Below are 22,041 nucleotides of genomic sequence, written 5' to 3' on the forward strand. Positions count from 1 at the left end.
TCAAAATCTTTTTATGATGTTCTGTTTTCTTAAGAAGATATGAAACTGCCTTATATTGAGTCAGGCGGTCTGTCTAGCTCATTACGATCTGTTCTGACTGACATCAGGGTCTCAAGGAAAGAAAGGTCAATTTCAGCACTTGTTGAGCTTCTAGCAATAGGTCCAGGCGTGGTCCAGAGGATGACTTCCCGGCCACCTGGGTTCAATACTGTAGTTCACAGTATGAAACACATGTCATTTCCATACAATACATCAGGTTAAGTTTATTTTAAAGTAGTTGTGAAAAAATTACAAAAAACAATCTATGGCCGAGTTCAGACTGGCAGTTTGCCTCGATATAGGCACGTTTCAGAAATGTTCCACAACCGGATTAAAAGGGCTGTTCACACAGGCACATCTGTCCGGCGTTCCCCAGCCGTACTCAACCCATATCGTAATGCTTCCCTCCCAAGTTTAAAAGATATCAGGAGAAAGTGTATCAAACCCTGGAAAGCGCGATTATCCCATGTCCATCCCGCACCAACAAAGTGTGAACACTGAAAGCCACGGTTTTTCTTGTGTGCTTATGCGCTTATGCACATAATCACATATCTCCAGATTACCAAAAAGAAAGCCGCGCCTTACAGCTGCGCCTCTGGGCCAACAGTGTGAACAGTCCCTTGCGCCTCCTCCCGGTATGCTCCCGCATCAGTCGCTGCAGTGTGAATGGGAAAACCCGGAACAGTTTGTTCCGGGTCTTTTTTGCCACAACTCTCTCCCGCTTCAAACTGCCAGTTTGAACTCGCCCAATGGCTATACAATGGATACCAAAAAAGCATTGGAAAAGTGTTGCTGAGACAGGTGATAATACATGTCGATGGAGTCATTTTTCCCCTGGACACACGATTTTTGCTATGAAGGTGGTTTCTGTCAAATTATTAAATGGAGTATAAGGAACATTTTTGCAGACTTAGGAAGTTTCTTTTACTTCCCAGGGTAAGAAGTATCTACACAGATCCACAACCCAGGGATTTGCACCTTTTCTAAATGGAAATTAGTGCCCCCAGTGTAAAGTAAGCCCTACCCCCCAATGTTCCCTCTAAGCTGTGGAGTCTTGTGAGCAAAAATTCTACTTTGTGAGCTACTGGCATTAAAGTTGTGAGCGAGCGATTTGGCTGCTGGATAAACTAGTTTGCTCTGAAGCCCTCCTTCCTGAGCCAATACAAAAATGTGTGAGCCAGAGGCTAAAAAACTGTGAGCTAGCTCACACTACTCAGCTTAGAGGAACACTTCCCCCAACTGTATTTCTCTTACCCCTCATGAAATTTCTGTTTGGCTCTAGCTCAGTATAGACACTTAATACACTTAATTACTATGTATTATATTATCAGCCTCATATTTAAATACTGTTCCTCTTCTGGCTTGACAAGTAGATATTCAGAAACCCTTTGGGGGTGGGGCTACTGTTATTCATTAATTCCTTGGATACCCAGCTGCCTTTCCAAACTAAAGTACACAAGATCTCATCATGATAGTGCCTGCATCGGTTCAGCCTTTTCTAATAATTAAGGTGGAGATGTGGTGGGTATTTGCTTTTTGAGAGAGATCAGAAAGAAGAATCAAATCCCAGTATATATCAAAATAAAAAAAAATGTTCCTCATGTTCAGCTGGGAAAACAGAACTTTGAATGCTATGTACCTTTCCAAATAAAAGCATGCCTCATTAAACAGTTACACGCACTTCTATCAATATGCGTTCAAGGAAATGAACAGGATTAATCATTTAATTTAACTGCATTTCTAGGTAGGAAAAATGTTTGTCTCATAGAGGGTTCCTGTTTCTCAGACTGAAGGGGACCCTGTACAACAATTGTCAGGAGTCATTTTGTAGAAAAAGAGGTGCAGGAGCTCATTAGCATAACTTATTAGCATAACTTATTTGCATATGCCACACCTCCTGACATCACCAGAAGTGTAGAAGACAACACCCACCACTCAGGCTCCACTGGACTGTTTTGGATTGCTAGCTGTTGGGGGTGGGGGGAATGTGCAGATCTGCCCTCACAGAGGAGGGAGAGCTTGTACCTGAAGGTGGGCCAGGGGGGGCTCTGCAATTTACCTGGCTGCTTCTTGCTCCTCGTGGCCCAACTGAGGGCTGCTGGAAGCAGGGTAGGGGCTTGTTGCATGTGCCCACCGCCTGGGCTCCTTACTGCCGGAGCTCTGCTCCTGTGCGCTCCTGCAGGAAATGACCCGTGACAATTTTAGTGCATCAGCAAGAATGTTAATAGGTATGGCTTCTTCTTTTATTGGAGCAGTGTGATCGGAGAAACCTTGCCTGCCAAATGTTCCCCTGCCTTGCTATAGTGTTATTCAGCCCAGTTGCCTAATGAGTCGATTTCAGTGGTCTTAAATAAAGACTCACCAATTTAATACCTGTAGCAGTTCAAGACCCTAGTGCCATGTGACGGAGTGAGCTCCCGTCTCTGGCCCCAGCTCCTGCCTACCTAGCAGTTTGAAAGCAAGAAATTGCAAGTAGATAAATAGGTACCGCTTCGGTGGGGAGGTCACAGCGTTCCGTGCACCTCGGCATTTAGTCATGCCGGCCACATGACCACGGAAACGTCTGCAGACAGTGCTGGCTCTTCAGATTGGAAACGGAGATGAGTATGGCCCCCTAGAGTCATATTCGACTGGCTTTCGAGCAAGGGAAGCCTTTACCTTTACCGTTTACCTATGAAACTCTTCCACCAATGCAGATTGTATAGTAAATATCCACTCAGTTGTCTCCTTACTCCTACCTACCACAACTCCTGGATGCATACAGGCCCAGAATGCTGCATGCACTTTGGGAAGGAGTACACCTGACAGCCACCTTGTCTGAGCATTGAGAAAAGAATGCATGGAGGACCAGAATCGTCCTAAGCGGTTATACCCTTCTGAATCTATTGAAGTTAATAGGGTTGAAGGAATGTAACTGTAAATCCGTTTGTACTGTAAGTCCCGCCAGTCAGTCTCTTCCCTCTACTTTAGGGCTTTTAGCCTGGCACTCACCCTTTCAGAGACTGTGGATAAATGGCCAGCATTTGTGAATAAATTGTGAAATACTGGTCAGAGACTTAATTAATAAGTCACTGTTGCGTTTCTTTCGGCAAAAAAATGACTGATCTGTTTTGTTTTGTAATTTTTCTTTCTTGTTTCTTTCGTTTTTAGGATTATTCTACCCTTCAGTTTGAAGAGTGTTCGAATAGAAGACATAAGTGCTTACTTCCGAGTCACCTCCACGTTAGGCCTGATTCTCAAGTGGGATTGGAGGGACACTCTACTAGTATGATGCTCCAGTTAGTTGGACTTATTTCAGCGAGTTTTCGTACTGCTAAGATGTGATGGGCAGCTAGTCTTTGCACCCTGTACTTTCCTAGCTGTATTATGAACAAATATAGGCTATGAGGTAGCAGAAAGGGAATACAAAACTATAGATCGTCATCTGGGATTTTAGTCTGGTTTTATTCTTATTAATGGTATTGGATTTTAAAATTTGTATTCTATTTTATGGCATTGTGCCTCTTTGAGAGCCAGTTTGGTGTAGTGGTGAAGTGCACGGACTCTGATCTGGGAGAACCGGGCTTGATTCCCCACTCCTCCACTTGCACCTGGCTGGGTGACCTTGGGCAAGCCGTAGCTCTGATAAGAGCTGTTCTTGAAAAAAGAGCAGTTTCTATCAAGAACTCTCTCAGCCCCACCTACCTCACAGGGTGTCTGTTGTGGGGAAGGGAAGGGAAAGGAGTTTGTCAGCCGCTCTGAGAGACTCCCTTGGGTAGTGAAGGGCGGGGTATCAATCCAATCTCTTCTTCTTCTTTTACCTCACAGGGTGTCTGTTGTGGGGAGGGGAAGAGAAAGGAGTTTGTAAGCCGCTCTGAGACTCCTCTGGGTAGTGAAGGGCGGGGTATAAATCCAATATTCTCTTCTTCTTCTACCTCACAGGGTGTCTGTTGTGGGGAGGGGAAGGGGAAGGAGTTTGTAATCCGCTCTGACACACCTTCGGGTAGTGAAGGGCAGGGTATAAACTCCTTCTCCTTCTCCTTCTTCTTCTTGTATGTCACCCAGAGCCTGGCATAAGCTGGGATAGGGTGATTAATAAATTGAAATAATGATGATAATGTGATGATGATGATGATAATACTGTATTACTAATCCGGAATGTGGAATGGTATGATATAGCCTAATCTAATCAGATCTGGGAACCTAAGAAGAGTTAGTACTTGGATGGGGGACTACTAGGAAACTCTCTGCAGAGGAAGGCCATGTCAGTCCCCCTCTGCTTCTCACTTGCCTTGAAAGCCCCTTGCTGAGGTCGCCATAGGTCAGTTGCAACTTGATAGCACGCAGATTCATATTACTAGTTCATTTGTGCCCTCTGGAGAGCTATCTTTGGCCTCGCAGCTGAGACTGACAATACTATGGCAGCATTATTTTAAATGAAGACTCTGCGTTTGCTTTTCTACATCTGGATCGTGAGATCACAATTCAAATTAAGTCTGGTCAAACCCATTGACCTGACTGTGGCCTCAGCATGGTACAGGTTTTTATTCTCTGAGAAATATTTTCTTGCCTGAATGATAAATAAAAGCAGTATTAATTCCATATTTGAAAAGAAATGTAAAGGGGGAAAAAAACCATCTTGTGTTTGATGCTCTTACTTTTATAGTTTTGTAGATTCACGTTGAAGTTCTGGAGAATATCATCACTCCAAGCTTAGACTTTAGACGGGGACGGCAAAGGACGATATGGTTGGACAGTGTCATAGATGCAACGAGCATGAAATTGAGCCAACTTCAGAGGACGGCGGAAGACAGGAGGGCCTGGCGTGATCTTGTCCATGGGGTCGCGAAGAGTTGGGCTCGACTGTGCGACTGAACAACAACAAAAATGCAGCTATGCTTCTAATCCTCTCTACTTGAAAACGAATCTTCTTAGAATGTTTCTTTTTTCTGCTTCTTCTTTTTTAGCTAGATCTAGAAGATACATACAGGCAGAAAACGTGTGGTCTCTGCGGGAACTATGATGGCAATGAAAAGAATGATATGATGTTGAATGGTATGACGGTCTTCATGTATATCTCTTTATAGTATTCTTGTAATCAATTTACTGGTATCCTGCTCTTCCCCCAAATATCTCAGGACAGCAAATATGGCAGTTATCCCAATTTATCATGGTGCAACAGAGACAACATTTATTAGGGTGTACACATATTAAAATATATTCGGGTTAGGAAGGCCCTTTGAGGCCGAAACGCGTTTGGTCTTCAGTTGGAAAGTGTTAACCCATCATGTGTATTAATAATTGATATGCTTTTATTAGTCTGATACTTGAATTTTTTTAACCCGAATATATTTTAATATGTGTACACCCTAATAATTTTTGTATTTTTATAATATATAAGGTCATTTTAACCCTTCTGGTTCGCAGTGTTATCTTGGGTTGAGTTTTTCCCTTCCCCCCCCCCCCCCCAGTTTTTGCAACAGAGACAACAACTGGCACAAGATCACTCAGTGAGATTTACAGCCAAATTGTAAAACTTGGTCTGTCTCTGCACCATTTCCAATCCAAAATGTTATCAGCCGTGTACCAGTGGCTTTCTCACATGCATTCAGGGTTGATCATGAAACTACCTTTTTATCTGTTTGGTGTGCATTATGTGTCAAACTTTTGCTAAGCACAACCAGGAAATCGTGTTCAGTTCATCTCCACTGAATTATGATTCTTGAATGTTTGTTGAGCAGGTTGGTTGCCACAGCAAGACAAAGCCTCTCGCTCAGTATGCGTATTTCACCGGCAGTAAAATTTCCGTGCTGGTATTGCGAGGATTCTAAACAATCGTTCCATTAGAACAGGCTTATTAACCCGCTTATTGGACATATCTTTTCTTTCTCATTCTCTTTCAGTAGAGGAAAATGTGCATACTGTAATCCACACCAAATATTTATTTGCAACACTTCTCTGTTTACAAACCCTTTCTATTTAAATTAATGATGTGAATTCTTAATGTTTGAAGGGACTCAAAACGATGCACCATTCACAGCAAAGTGTTTTCTCATCTGGGAAACTGAGATGAAGGGGGCTTTTATTACAGGCCCTACCCGGGCTTTTTTTTGTAGAAAACTCCCAGCAGGAACTCATTAGCATAATAGGCCACATTAGCATGATAGGCCACACCCAACACCAGAAACTCATTAGCATATTAGGCCACACCCCTGACAGTGCAGCTCGCAAGGCGGTACTTGGAGGGGAGGGGAGGCAGTTTAAACTGCCTTCCCTTGGCTTGCCTGGGTGCCCTGTGGCTGCAGGGAGCCCGGGCAAGCCAGCCCTTGGACAGGCCAGGGAAGGTGATCCTTCCAGGGGGACCCCAGCCCACCTGCCTCAGAGTCGCTGGGGGAGGTCGCTCTCCAGGCCTTCCCTCTGTAGCCATGCATGCAGAGATTTTGGCTGTAGTGGGCGTGGCCAACTCTGAAGCCAGCTGGAACTCCACTCCTGTGCGTTCCTGTCAAAAAATAGCCCTGGGCCCTACTACTGGGTTGCCATGAGTTAGTGGTGATTTGATGGCACTCTCCACCAGCAGCCATTCATTTCTAATACTCATGGGGTTTTGCAGGCTACCATCTACTCCCACGGCAATACGGCAACCTACACAAAGTAGAAGAGCCAACAGAGGAGTGCCCAGATGTACCTGAGGAAAATAAAGATGGTGGGAACAGCAAATATGCCTCTCGTTGGAAGAAGGAATGCAAGAGTAAATACGTATGTCACTGCCTTGGTTGTCTGTGCAACAAAGAGTTCTTCTCATGATTACTTGCTACCAGTGTACTATCAGAAAACAACATACCAAGACACAAAATGCAAGATAAAGTCTAATAAATTCAATAGGATGCTTTTCAATAGGATATTTTTGAGGCAGAGTTCAGCCATAGTACCTGTTTTAATGTCAAGTCCAACCCCATAAGATACAAAGTAGTAGGCTTTGGTTAGAGATACTCAGTGTTAGAGCCTGCTAATATTTTTAATTACGGGCAGTTAATTTTAGCACAAACTTTTGTATGATATGGCCTACTTCTTCAGATGCTGGGTAACAGCTGCCATCACGTAAATTCACAACCGATTTAATATAGCACAATTTTGCAATGGACATTTTTTTTGTTTCATTTTGTTTCTAGGAAAGGTTTGCATAGATTGACATTTCTTGCTTATAATTTGGGTGCGCACCTGAGAGTCTAACCAGGTTATACAAAGGTCCAAGTTTCTCAAGGGAAGTTGGGGACACCAAATTTTTGACTAATGTGGGTTGGCTGGGTGGTGGTGGTATCAATGTATAGAAAAGGACATCTCCGAAGGTGCAGGGTCCCCCCCCCCCCAAAAAATCCTGCTTCTCCTGGACTAGTAAAGGCATGTAAATGTCCTCCTTTCCATTTGGTCACTGCATGCAAGAGCTCCACAGTACAAGGTAACTTACCCTGCTCCTGATTATTCCCTATTTACTTTAGTGGAGACATTGGTCCTTTCTGCACTTGGATTTCATCCCTGGTTTTATCAGAGTTCAACTTGCGACACAAGACCTTGCATTTATTCCCAGAGGTCATTTGGTAGAAAAAGAGATGCAGGAGCTCATGAGCATAACTCATTAGGATAACTTATTTGCATATGCCACACCCCCTGACATCACCGGAAGTGTGTCAGAAGGCAACACCCACTGCAACTTACCTGCCTGCTTCTTGCGCCTCATGGGCTGGGGCTGCTGGGAGCAGGGGGTGGAGCTTGTTGCATGTGCCCACCCCCTGTGCTCTTTACTGCCGGAGCTCTGCTCCTGTGTGCTCCTGCAGGATATGACCCCTGTTTATTCCTGGTTATAACAGTGAAACTGGGGTGAACTCAATGTAACATGGAAACAAAAAATACCCCGAGATAATTACAGGGGTAAACTCGAGTGTAGTGTAGAATGTAAGTTCGGGGACAAGGTTGAACCAGGACTTAAGGTCTAGTGCGGAATCACCCATTGACTTTGTGTGTGCAAAACAATGCAGATGTGGAGCTTTCTCCTCTACTGAAAGGAATTAGGATGACTATGCAGCTCTTTTCCTCTGCTCTTTCTTCAGCAACAACTGTGAAGAACAAAAGCAGGAAGCCAGAATGGCACCAAACTCAATGAAGCTAACCGATTTGTGTGTGAAAAAGTATACTGTAAACCTAAAATAATATGAGGTACTCAGATCTCTCTCTCTCTCCCTCTCCCTCAGAAATCGAATTGCAAGGAAGCCCTGTCCCGCTTTGGAAATTGCTCTAAAGTGGTCGACCCTGATTATTATGTAGCTGCTTGCATTGATGATATGTGTGCCTGTACACAGAAGTCTTCTCGTCCAGACCTGATTGCAAGCTGTGTATGCAGCACTCTCGGCCAATGTTCCCGGGACTGCATCCTCCGGGGGGGAGACCCTGGAAAATGGAGATCGAAGCAGCTTTGCTGTAAGTAAGTGAGGGTAGGAAAACTCTGCCGACGTCACAAGCAGTGTTCCCTCTAAGCTGAGTTAGCGTGAGCTAGCTCACAGTACTTTAGCCTCGGGCTCACAGTTTTTTGTCTTAGCTCAGGAAGGAGGGCTCCAGAGCAAACTGATTCATGGAACAGCCAAATCGCTCGCTCACAACTTTAATGCCAGGAGCTCACCAAGTAGAACTTTTGCTCACAGGACTCCATAGCTTAGAGGGAGCCTTGGTCACAAGCACCATCTACCATGCTGTAGGATCCCTGAGTGTGGCATTCATTCAGTCAAGTTGTCTCTGACTTGCTTTCAACATTTTATTTATTTATTTATTTATTGTATTTGTACCCCGCCCATCTCGTGAGTGGGCTCAGGGCAGGTCACGTTATCCCAAATAATACAATAAGGTTTAAAACATTACATTATAAGCATGTAAAACCAGTAGTTATAGCTGCTGGTGCCAATTCTGACCCATTCATACTGATTGTTATGGCCGGTTGATGGCAGATGGGTGGCCAATAGGTAGGAGACAGCAAGCTCGGGGAGGCCATATGTGGACGCTGTCAGCTAGCTGCCATGTTTTACTTGTTTCCCTCCCTGTTCCCACTTGCTCGCAGCTCAGCTGCTTGCAGTAAACATTGCTTGGGAGACCATGGGAGCCAGCTCTGCCAGACTGCGTTATCTGTCTGGCCTTGTGAGGAAGGGAGGGCTTGCATTCCACTTCGGGTGTGAATCTTACTGCTCTCATGAGACCCTGCGAGTCTCCTGCTCATTATGTAATCTCCCGCCGGGAGAATTCCCGCGCATGCTCGGGGTTCATTTGCTTAGCCATTTGCCTCGTCCTGCTATATGTAGGGATGTTTCCGCCCCATAGTCATTCCTAACAATAATCCTGTGGATATGGTACCAGTTTTGTACTCTAATAAAGCATAATGCTTCTTAGGAAACGTGTGTGGAGAGTTACTTGCTGTGGAACCTGACAGATGGCCGCTTCCTCAACCAAAAGCCTGGCGGAAGAGCTCCATCTTGCAGGCCCTGCAGAACTGAGTATGATCCCGCAGAGCCCTGATCTTGATGGGGAGCATGTTCCACCAGGTGGGGGCCAGGGCAGAAAAGGCCCTGGCCCTGGTCGAGGCTAAACGGACATCTTTTGGGCCAGGGACCACCAGGAGATGTGGATTACTAGAGCGTAGAGCATAGGTTTTATCAGAACATTAAGAAAGATTACAATTATTGCCTAAATGCATTTATTGTTTCTGGAGCTGTTGATGACTTCTCCAACCACTGAAGTGTATTAGCAAATTTTTCATATGACAAACTAAATTGAATTCATGCTATCTTGTATAGAGTTAACAGGGCTGCCATGAGCTACGATAGGCCCTCAGACAAGAAATCCACCCCAATCCTCCCATATGACCCTGATCGATTTTACTTAACTTATGATTTACCGTGTGTAGATTGATACAAGATATGGTGCAAACAAACAAAAAAGAAACAAGCAGAAGTAAGCCGAATTAGAGGCTCAGCCATGGCCCCTAGCCAGAATGCTAATTGCACTATCAGTTAGATACAAATGAAACACAAGTTAGGTGAGAATGAGGCCCATTGAATAAAGTGAGGCATCAGCCCCACACAAAAAGTACTAAACTGAAATACATACTTTAAAAGTATTTTTACTAATGTTTTAAAAAGTAAACTCATAAAACACACACACACACACACACACACAAAACCTTTATTGGCATGAAAGCACAAAACATCATGGAAATACGGGAAAATACTAAGATAGTCACACTTGGCTATTCAAGCCTCGTCTTCTGATTGCATAATATAAAAATGTTGCAACAGCCTCCATTATTTCGCAATTAGAATTAAAGAGAATAAAGTGAACAATTGAGTCATCAGAGTGCCAGCTCTTACCCTCTAGAATGTTGTAAAATAGTCAAAAGTGTTTAATACTCAGACTATCAATGGATCTTGCTCTATTGGAAAGAAGAGATTTCTTTGCCTTTAAAAACCTTTATTTCTAAGGGTAAAAGGTACACGGGATAACTACAAATAAACATAACACTAACAGCTACATTTTCTAAGCTGTCTATAGTCAACACTAACACCGAGATAAAGGAGAATCTGTCCTTCTTCTCGACCCCTAGAAAGGAAGTCACCTGAAACAAAAAAACCAATCACTTATCACAACAGAAGTTACTTTTCACGGGCTAATTCCCCATTGGCTTACTGCCAAATATCCCTTCCAGGTCAGTCTAAACAATAGCAATACTAGGCAAACAAGTTAAACCTATAATGACTGAATTGTCAGACCTTGTAAACACATGCATTTCCTGAAAGCACAAAACATCATGGATAGGAGTTTTGCCCTACTATCTTCCAGGCTCAGCATCCTTTAAATGAGCCAAGAGTAGCAACAATAGAGTCATCAGAGTGCCAGCTCTTACCCTCTAGAAGTGGAATAATAAAACGAGATTGGATATCCCTGTAGAGGGGGCAATGAAGTATGGTGTGTGTAAGTAAACTCATAACAATATGGAGGTGCTTTATGGGGGAAGAAAAATTGGGGCGATGTGAAAAGTCGGTTTTATCCTCCAGGGAGAGGAGGCTGGTGAACCAAGTCTCCTGATTGTGTTGATTTCCCACCCCTGCACTAACTTTAGAAAGACAGTCTAGTCTTTCTATCTCCAGCTCTCTCTTCTCTTCTCTTCTCTTCTCTTCTCTTCTCTTCTCTTCTCTTCTCTTCTCTTCTCTTCTCTTCTCTTCTCTTCTCTTCTCTTCTCTTCTCTTCTCTTCTCTTCTCTTCTCTTCTCTTCTCTTCTCTTCTCTTCTCTTCTCTTCTCTTCTCTTCTCTTCTCTTCTCTTCTCTTCTCTTCTCTTCTCTTCTCTTCTCTTCTCTTCTCTTCTCTTCTCTTCTCTTCTCTTCTCTTCTCTTCTCTTCTCTTCTCTTCTCTTCTCTTCTCTTCTCTTCTCTTCTCTTCTCTTCTCTTCTCTTCTCTTCTCTTCTCTTCTCTTCTCTTCTCTTCTCTTCTCTTCTCTTCTCTTCTCTTCTCTTCTCTTCTCTTCTCTTCTCTTCTCTTCTCTTCTCTTCTCTTCTCTTCTCTTCTCTTCTCTTCTCTTCTCTTCTCTTCTCTTCTCTTCTGCTGCTGCCTCTTTAAAGGGGGTGGGGGAGGAAGGAAGCAGGAGAGCAGGAACAAATCGGAGAACTGAAATTACCCTGGAAACAATTTCCAGAATGACCCCACCTGTGCTCCTGATCAGGTTGAAAGTATAGATCCTTAGCAGATCATATATTTGTTTATTCAGAATACTTCTATAGTGCCTGTTCCTTGAGCTGTTCTGCTTGAAGAGGCTTAGCACTAAAAACCACCGTATTAGAACGCGAGCCATTAAAACAAAAACATCATAAACATTATCCATAAAAGATGTCATGTCTCATTGATTCAATTAGTTAATTATGAAAGTATAGATCCTTAGCAGATCATATATTTGTTTATTCAGAATACTTCTATAGTGCCTATTCCTTGAGCTGTTCTGCTTGAGGAGGCGTAGCCTTAAAAACCACCGTATTAGAACGCGAGCCATTAAAACAAAAACATCATAAACATTATCCATGAAAGATGTCATGTCTCATTGATTCAATCAGTTAATTATGTGATGTTCAACACTTCATTTTGGTTATTTGGAACCCACGGCCGATCAAGTTCACGACAGGTGAACTCTGGAGGTGAGGCAGGAAAAAGAATCTCACCCTTCATTTTCTTCACATCATTCATTAGTTTATAAACCTCATATTTATATAACATATGTATCTACATGTATATAACGTATATAGCTACATAAGCCTGCACAGTTGTGTAAGAGAAGCAAGGGCCGCTTTCCTCACCTCTTTCCAGCCAAACTGTCCCTGTCAGAAATGCCCTCCACGTCCACTTCTGTTTATTAAACGTTCTAAAAACTCCCCTGTTCCCTTTACATGAGCCCCTGTGGATTCTCCATATCATCAATTCAATTTGCACAGTCAACACCAATGTTCCCTCTAAGCTGTGGAGTCTTGCGAGCAAAAATTCCACTTTGTGAGCTACTGGCATTAAAGTTGTGAGCGAGTGATTTGGCTACTGCATAAATTAGTTTGCTCTGGAGCCCTCCTTCCTGAGCTAAGACAAAAATGTGTGAGCCGGAGGCTAAAATAATGTGAGCTAACTCACACTAACTCAGCTTAGAGGGAACATTGGTCAGCACCTTTCAATATTCTCTCTATAGCCATGTGTCTAATTTTGTAATTTTATATTTACACACACACACACATATATGTCTACCAATACAGATCCACTTCTTACATCTGGTGAAGTGGGCTCTAGGGAATTTTTCCTCCCTTGTGAAGGACATATAAACTTATTTCAACATGAAAATAGTAAAACAAAATCTGGATTTAGAATTATTTCTTTGCTTGAGAAGTTACGATCTGAATTTAGGCTACTCTCTGTTACTGATATAGATACTGACTTTGTTTGGGTTTGCAGTCCGAGAATGCCCGACCAACTTGGAATACATGGAATGTGGAAACCCCTGTGTTGACACCTGCTCCAACCCAGAAAGGAGCAAAGTATGTAAAGCTCCGTGTACTGATGGCTGCTACTGCGCTAAGGGTAAACAACCATGCTTGTGTTATTATTATTTCCTTAGCATTTTAACTGTGCAGTGTACTTTGCAATGCTTACCTCTTGCATCCTCTCAATGACCCTGTCAAGCAGTTCGCTAGCATTCCCGTTTTACAGAGGAGGAGGTAAGATCAGTGCTTCATTGCTAAAACCAGGGGTCATTTCCCGCAGGAGCGGAGCTCCAGCAGTAAACAGCCCAGGGGGGTGGGAACATGCAACAAGCCCCACCCCCTGCTCCCAGCAGCCCTCAGTCAGAGCAAGAAGCAGCCAGGTAAGTTGCAGAGCTCCCCCTGGCCCCCCGGTCCAAAGCAGTCCAGTGGCACCTTTAAGACTAAGTTTTATTCAGGTACAAGCTCTCCCTCCTCTGCAAGGACAGATCTGCACGTTCCCCCTCCCCCTAATAGCTAGCAATCCAAAACAGGCCAGTGGAGCCTGAGTGGTGGGTGTTGCCTTCTGACACACTTCCGGTGATGGCAGGGGGTGTGGTAAATGCTAATAAGTTAAATTTAATTTAAAAAAAAGACAGTTGCTGGACCTCGGGAAAAAATCTGTTTCAGCTCAGTTTGTATACCAGTAAATAACAATGCTAAGCAAGATTTGAAAGTTTGGGACAAGGTGATAGATGACACTAATATGAATGCATGACTATTACAGGTAATAGGAGACAGAAGCACTTTGAACATTCTCAAATTCTTCAGTGTTTGGGTAGCTGCTTGAATCTCAACCACATGGAGACAGCTTCAAATGCAAATCATTTCTATGACATTTCCCATGTATTTGGGATTCAAGTCAGTCCCAATACACCAGGGTACATATGAGTTGGCTTTAGTCAGGGGTCTTAGCTGTAGAACTTGTTTTCATTGCTGGAGCTCAGTACTAAAAATTGTGATGCACAAATGAGAGATTCCCCTTTGAGAATGTGCATAATATCCTTCCTTTTTCTGGGATCAGAGGGAAGCTTTTAATGGCAGTCATGATCAGTGTTCCCTCTAAGCTGAGTTAGTGTGAGCTAGCTCACAGTTTTTTAGCCTCCGGCTCACAGATTTCTGCCTTAGCTCAGGAAGGAGGGCTCCAGAGCAAACGAATTCATGCAGCAGCCAAATCGCTCGCTCACAACTTTAATGCCAGGAGCTCACCAAGTAGAATTTTTGCTCACAGGACTCCACCGCTTAGAGGGAGCCTGGGTCATGATGGGGGCAGGTTTGATCCCTGCCATCATTTGTTTTAGCCAGGAGTAATTTTAATTTTTTTTTAAAGTTAAAAATAAGAAAGCAAATCCTGATGTTTATGTAGAGCAAACAGGGAAGTGTCGATTTTATGTGCTGGGACATCCATTTCTCTTGGAGATTGTCAGGAACGGGTTGATTTTCAGATCGAAGGATATTAGTGGAAACTTTGTCTTGTAAAAAAAAGTCCCACAATTTCAGATACCAATCGCTCAATTGCAGCGTCTTCTTAGATTTCCAGTGAAATGCAATAACATTCCTAGCAGCCGCAAGACATAATTCTATTAGCTCTTTCATAAGCCCATTGGGGGCAGGATGACTCCAATGATTCAGGAGGAACAAGGAAGGTTGCAGTTGGAGGGCGCAACCTGTAATTAAAAATATTTGGGCATTGACTTCTCTCCAGAAGGTCTGGACCTTGGGACACTCCCACCAGCAATGAATATAGGTGCCACGGCCCCCACAATTTTTCCAACATCTGTCAGAAATCGCGGGGTTGATGCCATGTAGCTGATGCGGAGTCAAGTACCATCGAAGTAGAAGTTTATAAGTTAACAGCAACTGTCTTTTGTTTCCCTTCTATTTGAACAGGAACAATTCTTGATGACATTAGCAGCAAAAAATGCATCCCCATTGGCAGCTGTCCTTGCACCTATCAAGGCAAAGTCTATAAAGCTGGAGAGACCTACTCCACTCCCTGTCAACGCTGGTACTGTTATACACTTGCTAGTTGCAATATAACAAGTTGGTAGAATTCAAGGTCTGCTAGGAGCTCTTCCAATGCTAGCAGAGCTAGCTAACACAAGACCTGGATACCAATGTACTTCTTTGGAAAGTTCAAGACCTGCACATTAAAATATATTTCTTGACAAAGGAGAAGCTAGAGCACTTTCAGGGCAATGAACCCAGCGTTATTTTACATTGTTAGGGTCCCCCTTAGCTGCCCTGGCCATGTAGATCCATCCATGCTAATTTAGCCTTGAGGACAGACTATTGTAATGCACTCAATATTGGGCTGCCTTAAAAGACAACTCAGAAATTCCACGTGGTGCAGAACTCTGCAGCCTGGTTACTATTGGGCATCAGGCGGAACATGCATGTCACACCCATTCTGCAGACACTCCATTGGTTACCAATCAGTTACAGGGCCGGCCCGTCATAGACAAAATTTAGGCAGTTGCCTATGGCGCCAGCTTGACGAGGATGCCATTCTGGCCTGCCTGCCACCCACCTTCCCCTCCCTTCCAATGTTCCCTCTAAGGGTGGAGTCTTGTGAGCAAAAATTCTACTTTGTGAGCTCCTGGCATTAGTGTTGTGAGCCAGCGATTTGGCTACTGCATAAATTAGTTTCCTCTGGAGCTCTCCTTCCTAAGCTGAGGCAAAAATGTGTGAGCCAGAGACTAAAAAACTGTGAGCTAGCTCACACCAACTCAGCTTAGAGGGAACACTGCTCCCTTCCCTTGTGGCACAGCAAGTCCTCGGCCGAGAAGTTGAGGCACCTTGTTGCAGATCAGCCAGGGTGCATGGCCAGAACAGTACGGCAAACAGCAAGCACCTCCCCACACCAACGGCTCCTCCAGCCTGGCTGCCACTCGCCTCCTCAGCCCACCTGCTGTGGCTCCAGGGTCTGCCCCCGGCCCGCCCCTCAATGGTGGCAGAGCCTGCCTCTCCCACACAAGCCTTTGTCCTTGGCCAGGCGCTGCCTCTGTGCTTGGTGTCCGCCAGCGGCGCTTGCTCCGCTCCTCTTTCCAAACCGTCTTTGGAGGCCACCCAGACTGCGATCTGTGCCCAAAGCTACTCAGGGCCACCCTTCCCCCTCGCCCATTCTTTTCTCCTTTATGACACCCCCCCCTCCCATCTTCGTGCAGAGACAGGCGTTTCGCTTCCCACGCGCTGAAGCTTCCCTCCCTGGCCATGGCAACCGGCAGCTTGAGCCTGCAGCCCTTATTCGGGGAGGAACTGCTGCTGCCCTAGATGGCTTTGGCAGCATCCCCCGGCCTTGGGGGGGCACCGCACCAGAAGGGGCGCGCCAGAAATCTGTGGGCATACGGGGTTGGGGCGGCGCCAGAAGGTATCCTCGCCTAGTGGGGAAAAAACCCTGGGGCTGGCCCTGATCAGTTACTGACTTCAATTCAAAGTTCTTGTTATCGCTTAAAGGTAAAGGTTCCCTTGCTCGAAAGCCAGCCAAGTCCGACTCTAGGCTTGCGGGGCTCATCTCCGTTTCCAAGCCGAAGAGCCAGCGCTGTCCGAAGACGTTTCCGTGGTGATGTGGCCGGCATGACTAAACACCAAGGCGCACGGAACGCTGTTACCTTCCCACCGAAGTGGTACCTATTTATCTACTTGCGGTTTCTTGCTTTTGAACGGCTAGGTTGGCAGGAGCTGGAACTAGAGACTGGAGCTCACTCCGTCATGCGGCACACTCAGGTCTCGAACTGCTGAACTACCGACCTTCCACAGCCTGCAGTTCAGCGTCTTAACCCCTTGAGCCACCACAGCTCCTTGTTATCACTTACAAAGGCTGTAATGGGCTTGTGCCCACATACCCGTGGGATCTCACCTGTTATGCCCATCTGCAACAGCTTCACTTATCCAAGCAAGGCCTTGCAAAGGTGCCACCCTGAACAGCGGTAAGATTGGCAGCTGCCCGTTCCCATTCATTCTCCTTGGAGGCTCCCACCTTGCAGAAGGGCCTGCCTGAGGAGGTCCGGAAGGCTCCCGCGCTGCTGTCATTCCGTAGAAAGGCCATCTTGAGCATGACTGCTGTTCAAGAGGGCATTGTAAAAATAGATTCGCGCTGTGGGAGCATGAAACAGCCAGGGGGGCTCCTTTAAAAGCGAATAGGGTTGTCGTTTATTGCAATGATTAAAGGTAAAGGTAAAGGTTCCCTTGCTCGAAAGCCAGTCGAATCCGACTCTAGGGTTGCGGTGCTCATCTCCGTTTCCAAGCCGAAGAGCCAGCGCTGTCCGAAGACGTTTCCGTGGTCATGTGGCCGGCATGACTAAACACCAAGGTGCACGGAACGCTGTTACCTTCCCACCGAAGTGGTACCTATTTATCTACTTGCAATTTCTTGCTTTCGAACTACTAGGTTGGCAGGAGGTGGAACTAGAGACAGGAGCTCACCCTGTCTTGCGGCACCCGGGTCTTGAACCGCTGAACTACTGACCTTCCACAGCCTGCAGTTCAGCGTCTTAACCACTTGTAGGGAGCTGCGGTGGCTCAAGATAGCATAGCTATCCCTGTACTATTACTGTAAGTTAAAATACTCTTTTGATTTTGTAGTACCTGCACTGGAGGAAAATGGTTTTGCTTATCATTGCCCTGTTCCGGAAATTGCAATGTAGAACGAGGATTTTACATAACTACATTTGACAAGAAACAATTTATTTTCCATGGCAACTGCCACTATGTCTTAGCTAAGGTATCTTTTTGTTGTTTTGTGGGCTTTTTAAAACAGTGTGGGGATCTTTTATGATCAATAAGAATGTATTGGGAAGTGTTGTTGGGGTTACTTGATGTACTTCATGTTGAGTCTTGTTAAATGATTTGTCCAATCTGTGGTACTAATATTTACATGAACAGAAATAAGATCTCCTCCTCTTGGGTTTTTAGTTTAGTGTGGTTATCTTTCCTTTATCCTTAGTTGTAGCTTCCCTCCCTAATTTTCTTTGTAGTTTGCAGTTAATGCAAAATAAAAAATATCCCTTTGGGGGTTTTAAAAAAATGATTTGTCCAATCAGATTGGGTCAGTCACAAGCTCTGGCACAGCTGTCCTTGAAAAAGAGCAGTTTGTGTCAGAGTTCTCTCAGCCCCGCCCACCTCACAAGGTGTCTGTTGTGGGGAGGGGAAGGGGAAGGAGTTTGTAAGCCGCTCTGAGACCCCTTTGGGTAGTGAAGGGTGGGGTATCAATCCAATCTCTTCTCCTTCTTCTTTTACCTCACAGGGTGTCTGTTGTGGGAAGGGGAAGGGAAAGGAGTTTGTAAGCCGCTCTGAGACTCCAAGTGAAGGGCGGGGTATAAATCCAATCTCCCCTCCTCCTCCTCCTCCTCCTCCCCTCCAGATGTCTGAATCCTTGCACAGATGTCCTCCATGGTAATACTGAATCAGTGGCTATCCAGTAGGACACATGAGAGTCATATAATATATTCCACACCGCCTTTGAAGTGATTTGATCTATTACAGCAAGAGCCAGTAAAACAGTACAATTCATACATAAGAAAGATTAAAACAGTAATGACATAGCAATAGTATAAAAACATTAGCAAGAGAAAATTACTGAAATTAGTAAAATGAAATAATATTAATAAGAGAATCATCCAATATTTTCAGCTAAAATAAGTTTCCTAATAGCTAAGCAACAAATTTTTGCCACAGCGTAAGTCACTGAGCTCTGAACGTCTTCTAGGAGGAATTTACGAAGGACTTCTGGCCTAAAGTCAAGATAAGACTGCAGAGGGCTAAATCTAGACAGAAGGGGTAGTATAAGATGATCTCGTTCCTCCTGATAGAATCTGCAGAACAATAGGACATGAGTAATTGATTCCACCATATTAGCCATGCATGGGCATATACGTTCATGCATTGGAACTCGAGTGAATTTACCTTGTAGTACAGCAGCAGGGAGTGCCTCAAAACGGGCTCTGGAAAAGGCCAGTCTATAGGGCTCATAGGTAATGTTAAATAAACAAGGGGCAGCAGTAAAATTAGGCCGAGATTTTATGTTTCTGAAATTCTTGGGTAGTGAAGCTTCTTCATTTTGTTATTCGGTATCACGAAGTCTCTGCACAGCAGCTGTTCTTGCCTTGTATAGGCTTCCATAGAAGAGAACTTCTGGGAATAGGCCAATCTGATTTAACTTATTAAGGCCCCGGTCACACGGCAAAGTTGCCGCAGGAGAAGCACGGAAGGTGGGCGGATTATCTGGGCGCGTTCAAATCCCAACATCTGGGAAGTGGAGCGCACCCGTGGCTTACCGCCGACAATGCGCATTTAAAAACTAGTACCTCCAAGGTACTAGTAAACGTTTGCCACGGGCTGCCTCCAGATGCCCGTGGTGTGATAGCGCCGGCGCGTGGCATTCCCCTCCGGTCCCTTGTTTACCCACTGGCACTGAGGGAAGGACCTGTGCTGTGCCGCCGGCGCATCTGATCGTGTAATCGCGGATCAAACTGCGCCGGGGCAATTAGTCATGCCCCACGATATCCAGCCCGTGCGCCCGGGGCCTAAGAATTTGTGTGGACCAGGCAGGGTAAGGGTCCAAGGTTATAGCCTGCTCCCAGACCTTTGTTTCTACTCTGAGTAGCTCGGTCTCTTGCCTAAAGTCTTATGCAGCTCCATATCGTGAGAGGGGTTGGCGTGATGTGGTTCCAGCTTCCGGCTGGCGAGAAAAGATACTCAAGCTGTTTCTCCGTCTGATCAGGACAATATGATCTAATTCTTTCTTTCCTATTTATAACTTAATCAGCCTATTGTAGTTAAGAACTGGCACTTGATGTTTGGCATTTGATTGGTAGGAAAATGTAGTTTTTCTGCAGCTGAAGCACTTGGAAAACAAACTAGATCCCAACAACCATCATTTGGTGAACATAACTTGTACGGAAGGTGTTAAGGGCACCTCCAGATTTTACACGACAAACACAGGGCTGTTGTTATGCCAGTGCTTCTTGCGGCAATTCCATCAGTCATGGAGACAGACTTTCTTTAAGCATCTTCTATATGTTTGTTTGGGGATTCTGATCCGGAAAGGATGACCAGATTTTGTTAATTGGTACTTAAAGATTTATGTCACATTCAGTTTCTGTTTTTCTCTGAGGGTGTACACACATCAGAGACTTATGTGACATCCAGTGTGGAGCGTCTATAAAAGTTTTGAACATGGTCCAGAAATGGTCAGTTTTCTCAGGGCCATTGAAACCAGTGGTGCTTAAGTGTTTAGCTGTGTGCTTAATGCGGCTTAAGCATCCTTCACTTTTTTTGGCAGCACAAAATGTACTTTCTGCCATTCGATTTTAAGTTGTTTAAAAATGTGTGTTGCAGGTCACACCTGTGCCTAAATGGAATGTGTTTACTGATTTGAAATATTGATACCTCACCCTTCTCTTGGCAGGGCCCAGGGCAGCTTACAATAAAATCCCAAAAGGCATAAACATGAAAAATCATACTTAAAACAAATACAAAAGACAAACAAAATACAATTATGATCAAATTTTGCACAGAACAAATGTCCAAAACAGTATCAGATAGAATACAGCTCTGCATACACCCCTTTGAAAGGCTTTTCTAAAAGACCTGATGGATATCCTTTGTTGTTGTTCAGTTGCACAGTCGAATCCGACTCTTCGCGACCCCATGGACCAGATCATGCCAGGCCTTCCGGTCTTCCGCCGTCCTCTGAAGTTTGCTCAATTTCATGTTTGTTGCATCTATGACACTGTCTAACCATCTCATCCTTTGCCGTCCTCGTCTTTTTTGACCTTCAATCTTTCCCAGCATCAGGGTCTTCTCCAGTGAGTGCTCCCTTCTCATTTGGTGGCCAAAGTATTTGAGCTTCAGTTTCATTATCTGGCCTTCCAGGGAACAGTCAGGGTTGATTTCTTTTAGGATTGACTGATTTGATCTTCTTGCAGTCCAAGGGACTCTCAAGAGTCTCCTCCAGCACCATAGTTCAAAAGAATCTATTCTTCGGCACTCGGCCTTCCTTATAGTCCAACTCTCACAGCCATACATGACTACTGGGAATACCATTGCTTGGACCATGCGTATTTTTGTTGGCAGGGTGATGTCTCTACTTTTTATCATGCTGTTTAGGTTCGCCATCACTTTCCTCCCAAGGAGCAGGCGTCTTTTAATTTCATGGCTGCAGTCACAGTCTGCGGTGATCTGGGATCCCAGGAACGTGAAGTCTGTCACTACTTCCACGACTTCCCCTTCTATTTGCCAAGGCGTGATGGGGCCGGATGCCATGATCTTAGTTTTTTTGATGTTGAGCTTCAAGCCCACTTTTGCGCTCTCCTCTTTTACCCTGAGCAAGAGGCTCTTGAGGTCCTCTTCACTTTCTGCCATTAGAGTGGTATCGTCTGCATATCTGAGGTTGTTGATCTTTTCCCCAGCAATCTTAATTCTTAATTCCTTAGGCAAGCTATATCACAAAGCTGGAGCAACGCACATTAAAATATCCTCTAACAGAGGCCCAGTGAGCAAGATAGACAATATACAAAGGATGTGTAGACCTTCCTTGCAAATAGATAGGTGTGACACCATTCTCCTCTGACCTGGGTGGCTCAGGTTAGCCTGATCTCATCAGATCTTGGATGGTAAGCAAGGTTGGTCCCGGTTAGTACTTGGATGGAAGACCAACAAGGAAGTCCGAGTCACCTCAGTTCATCTCTTGACTTGAAAACCCTACGGAGTCGCCCAGTGCTCCCTCTAAGCTGTGGAGTCTTGTGAGCAAAAATTCTACTCTGTGAGCTACTGGCATTAACGTTGTGACCGGGCGATTTGGCTACTGCATAAATTAGTTTGCTCTGGAGCCATCCCTTCTGAGCTAAGGCAAAAAGGTGTGAGGCGGAGGCCAAAAAACTGTGAGCTAGCTCACACGAACTCAGCTCAGAGGGAACACTGGAGTTGCCCTAAATCAGCAGG

The 22,041-nt window shown here is 44.8% G+C and overlaps 1 protein-coding gene across 1 annotated transcript in view; it reads left to right on the plus strand.

Moving 5' to 3' along the window:
• LOC107111907 (mucin-5B-like) overlaps positions 1 to 22,041 on the plus strand; it is a gene marked incomplete at its 3' end in the record, with an annotated part of 105,586 nt that overhangs the window by 5,726 nt on the left and 77,819 nt on the right. Inside the window, 8 exon segments of the mRNA XM_015412953.1 lie at positions 1,784 to 1,794; positions 3,190 to 3,304; positions 4,986 to 5,073; positions 6,629 to 6,774; positions 8,265 to 8,490; positions 13,034 to 13,159; positions 14,989 to 15,106; positions 17,683 to 17,821. Coding sequence (XP_015268439.1) covers positions 1,784 to 1,794; positions 3,190 to 3,304; positions 4,986 to 5,073; positions 6,629 to 6,774; positions 8,265 to 8,490; positions 13,034 to 13,159; positions 14,989 to 15,106; positions 17,683 to 17,821 — 969 coding nt within the window.

Source organism: Gekko japonicus, unplaced genomic scaffold (assembly GCF_001447785.1).
Source record: "Gekko japonicus isolate JY-2015 unplaced genomic scaffold, Gekko_japonicus_V1.1 scaffold2018, whole genome shotgun sequence".
In the NCBI taxonomy this organism is placed as follows: domain Eukaryota; kingdom Metazoa; phylum Chordata; class Lepidosauria; order Squamata; family Gekkonidae; genus Gekko; species Gekko japonicus.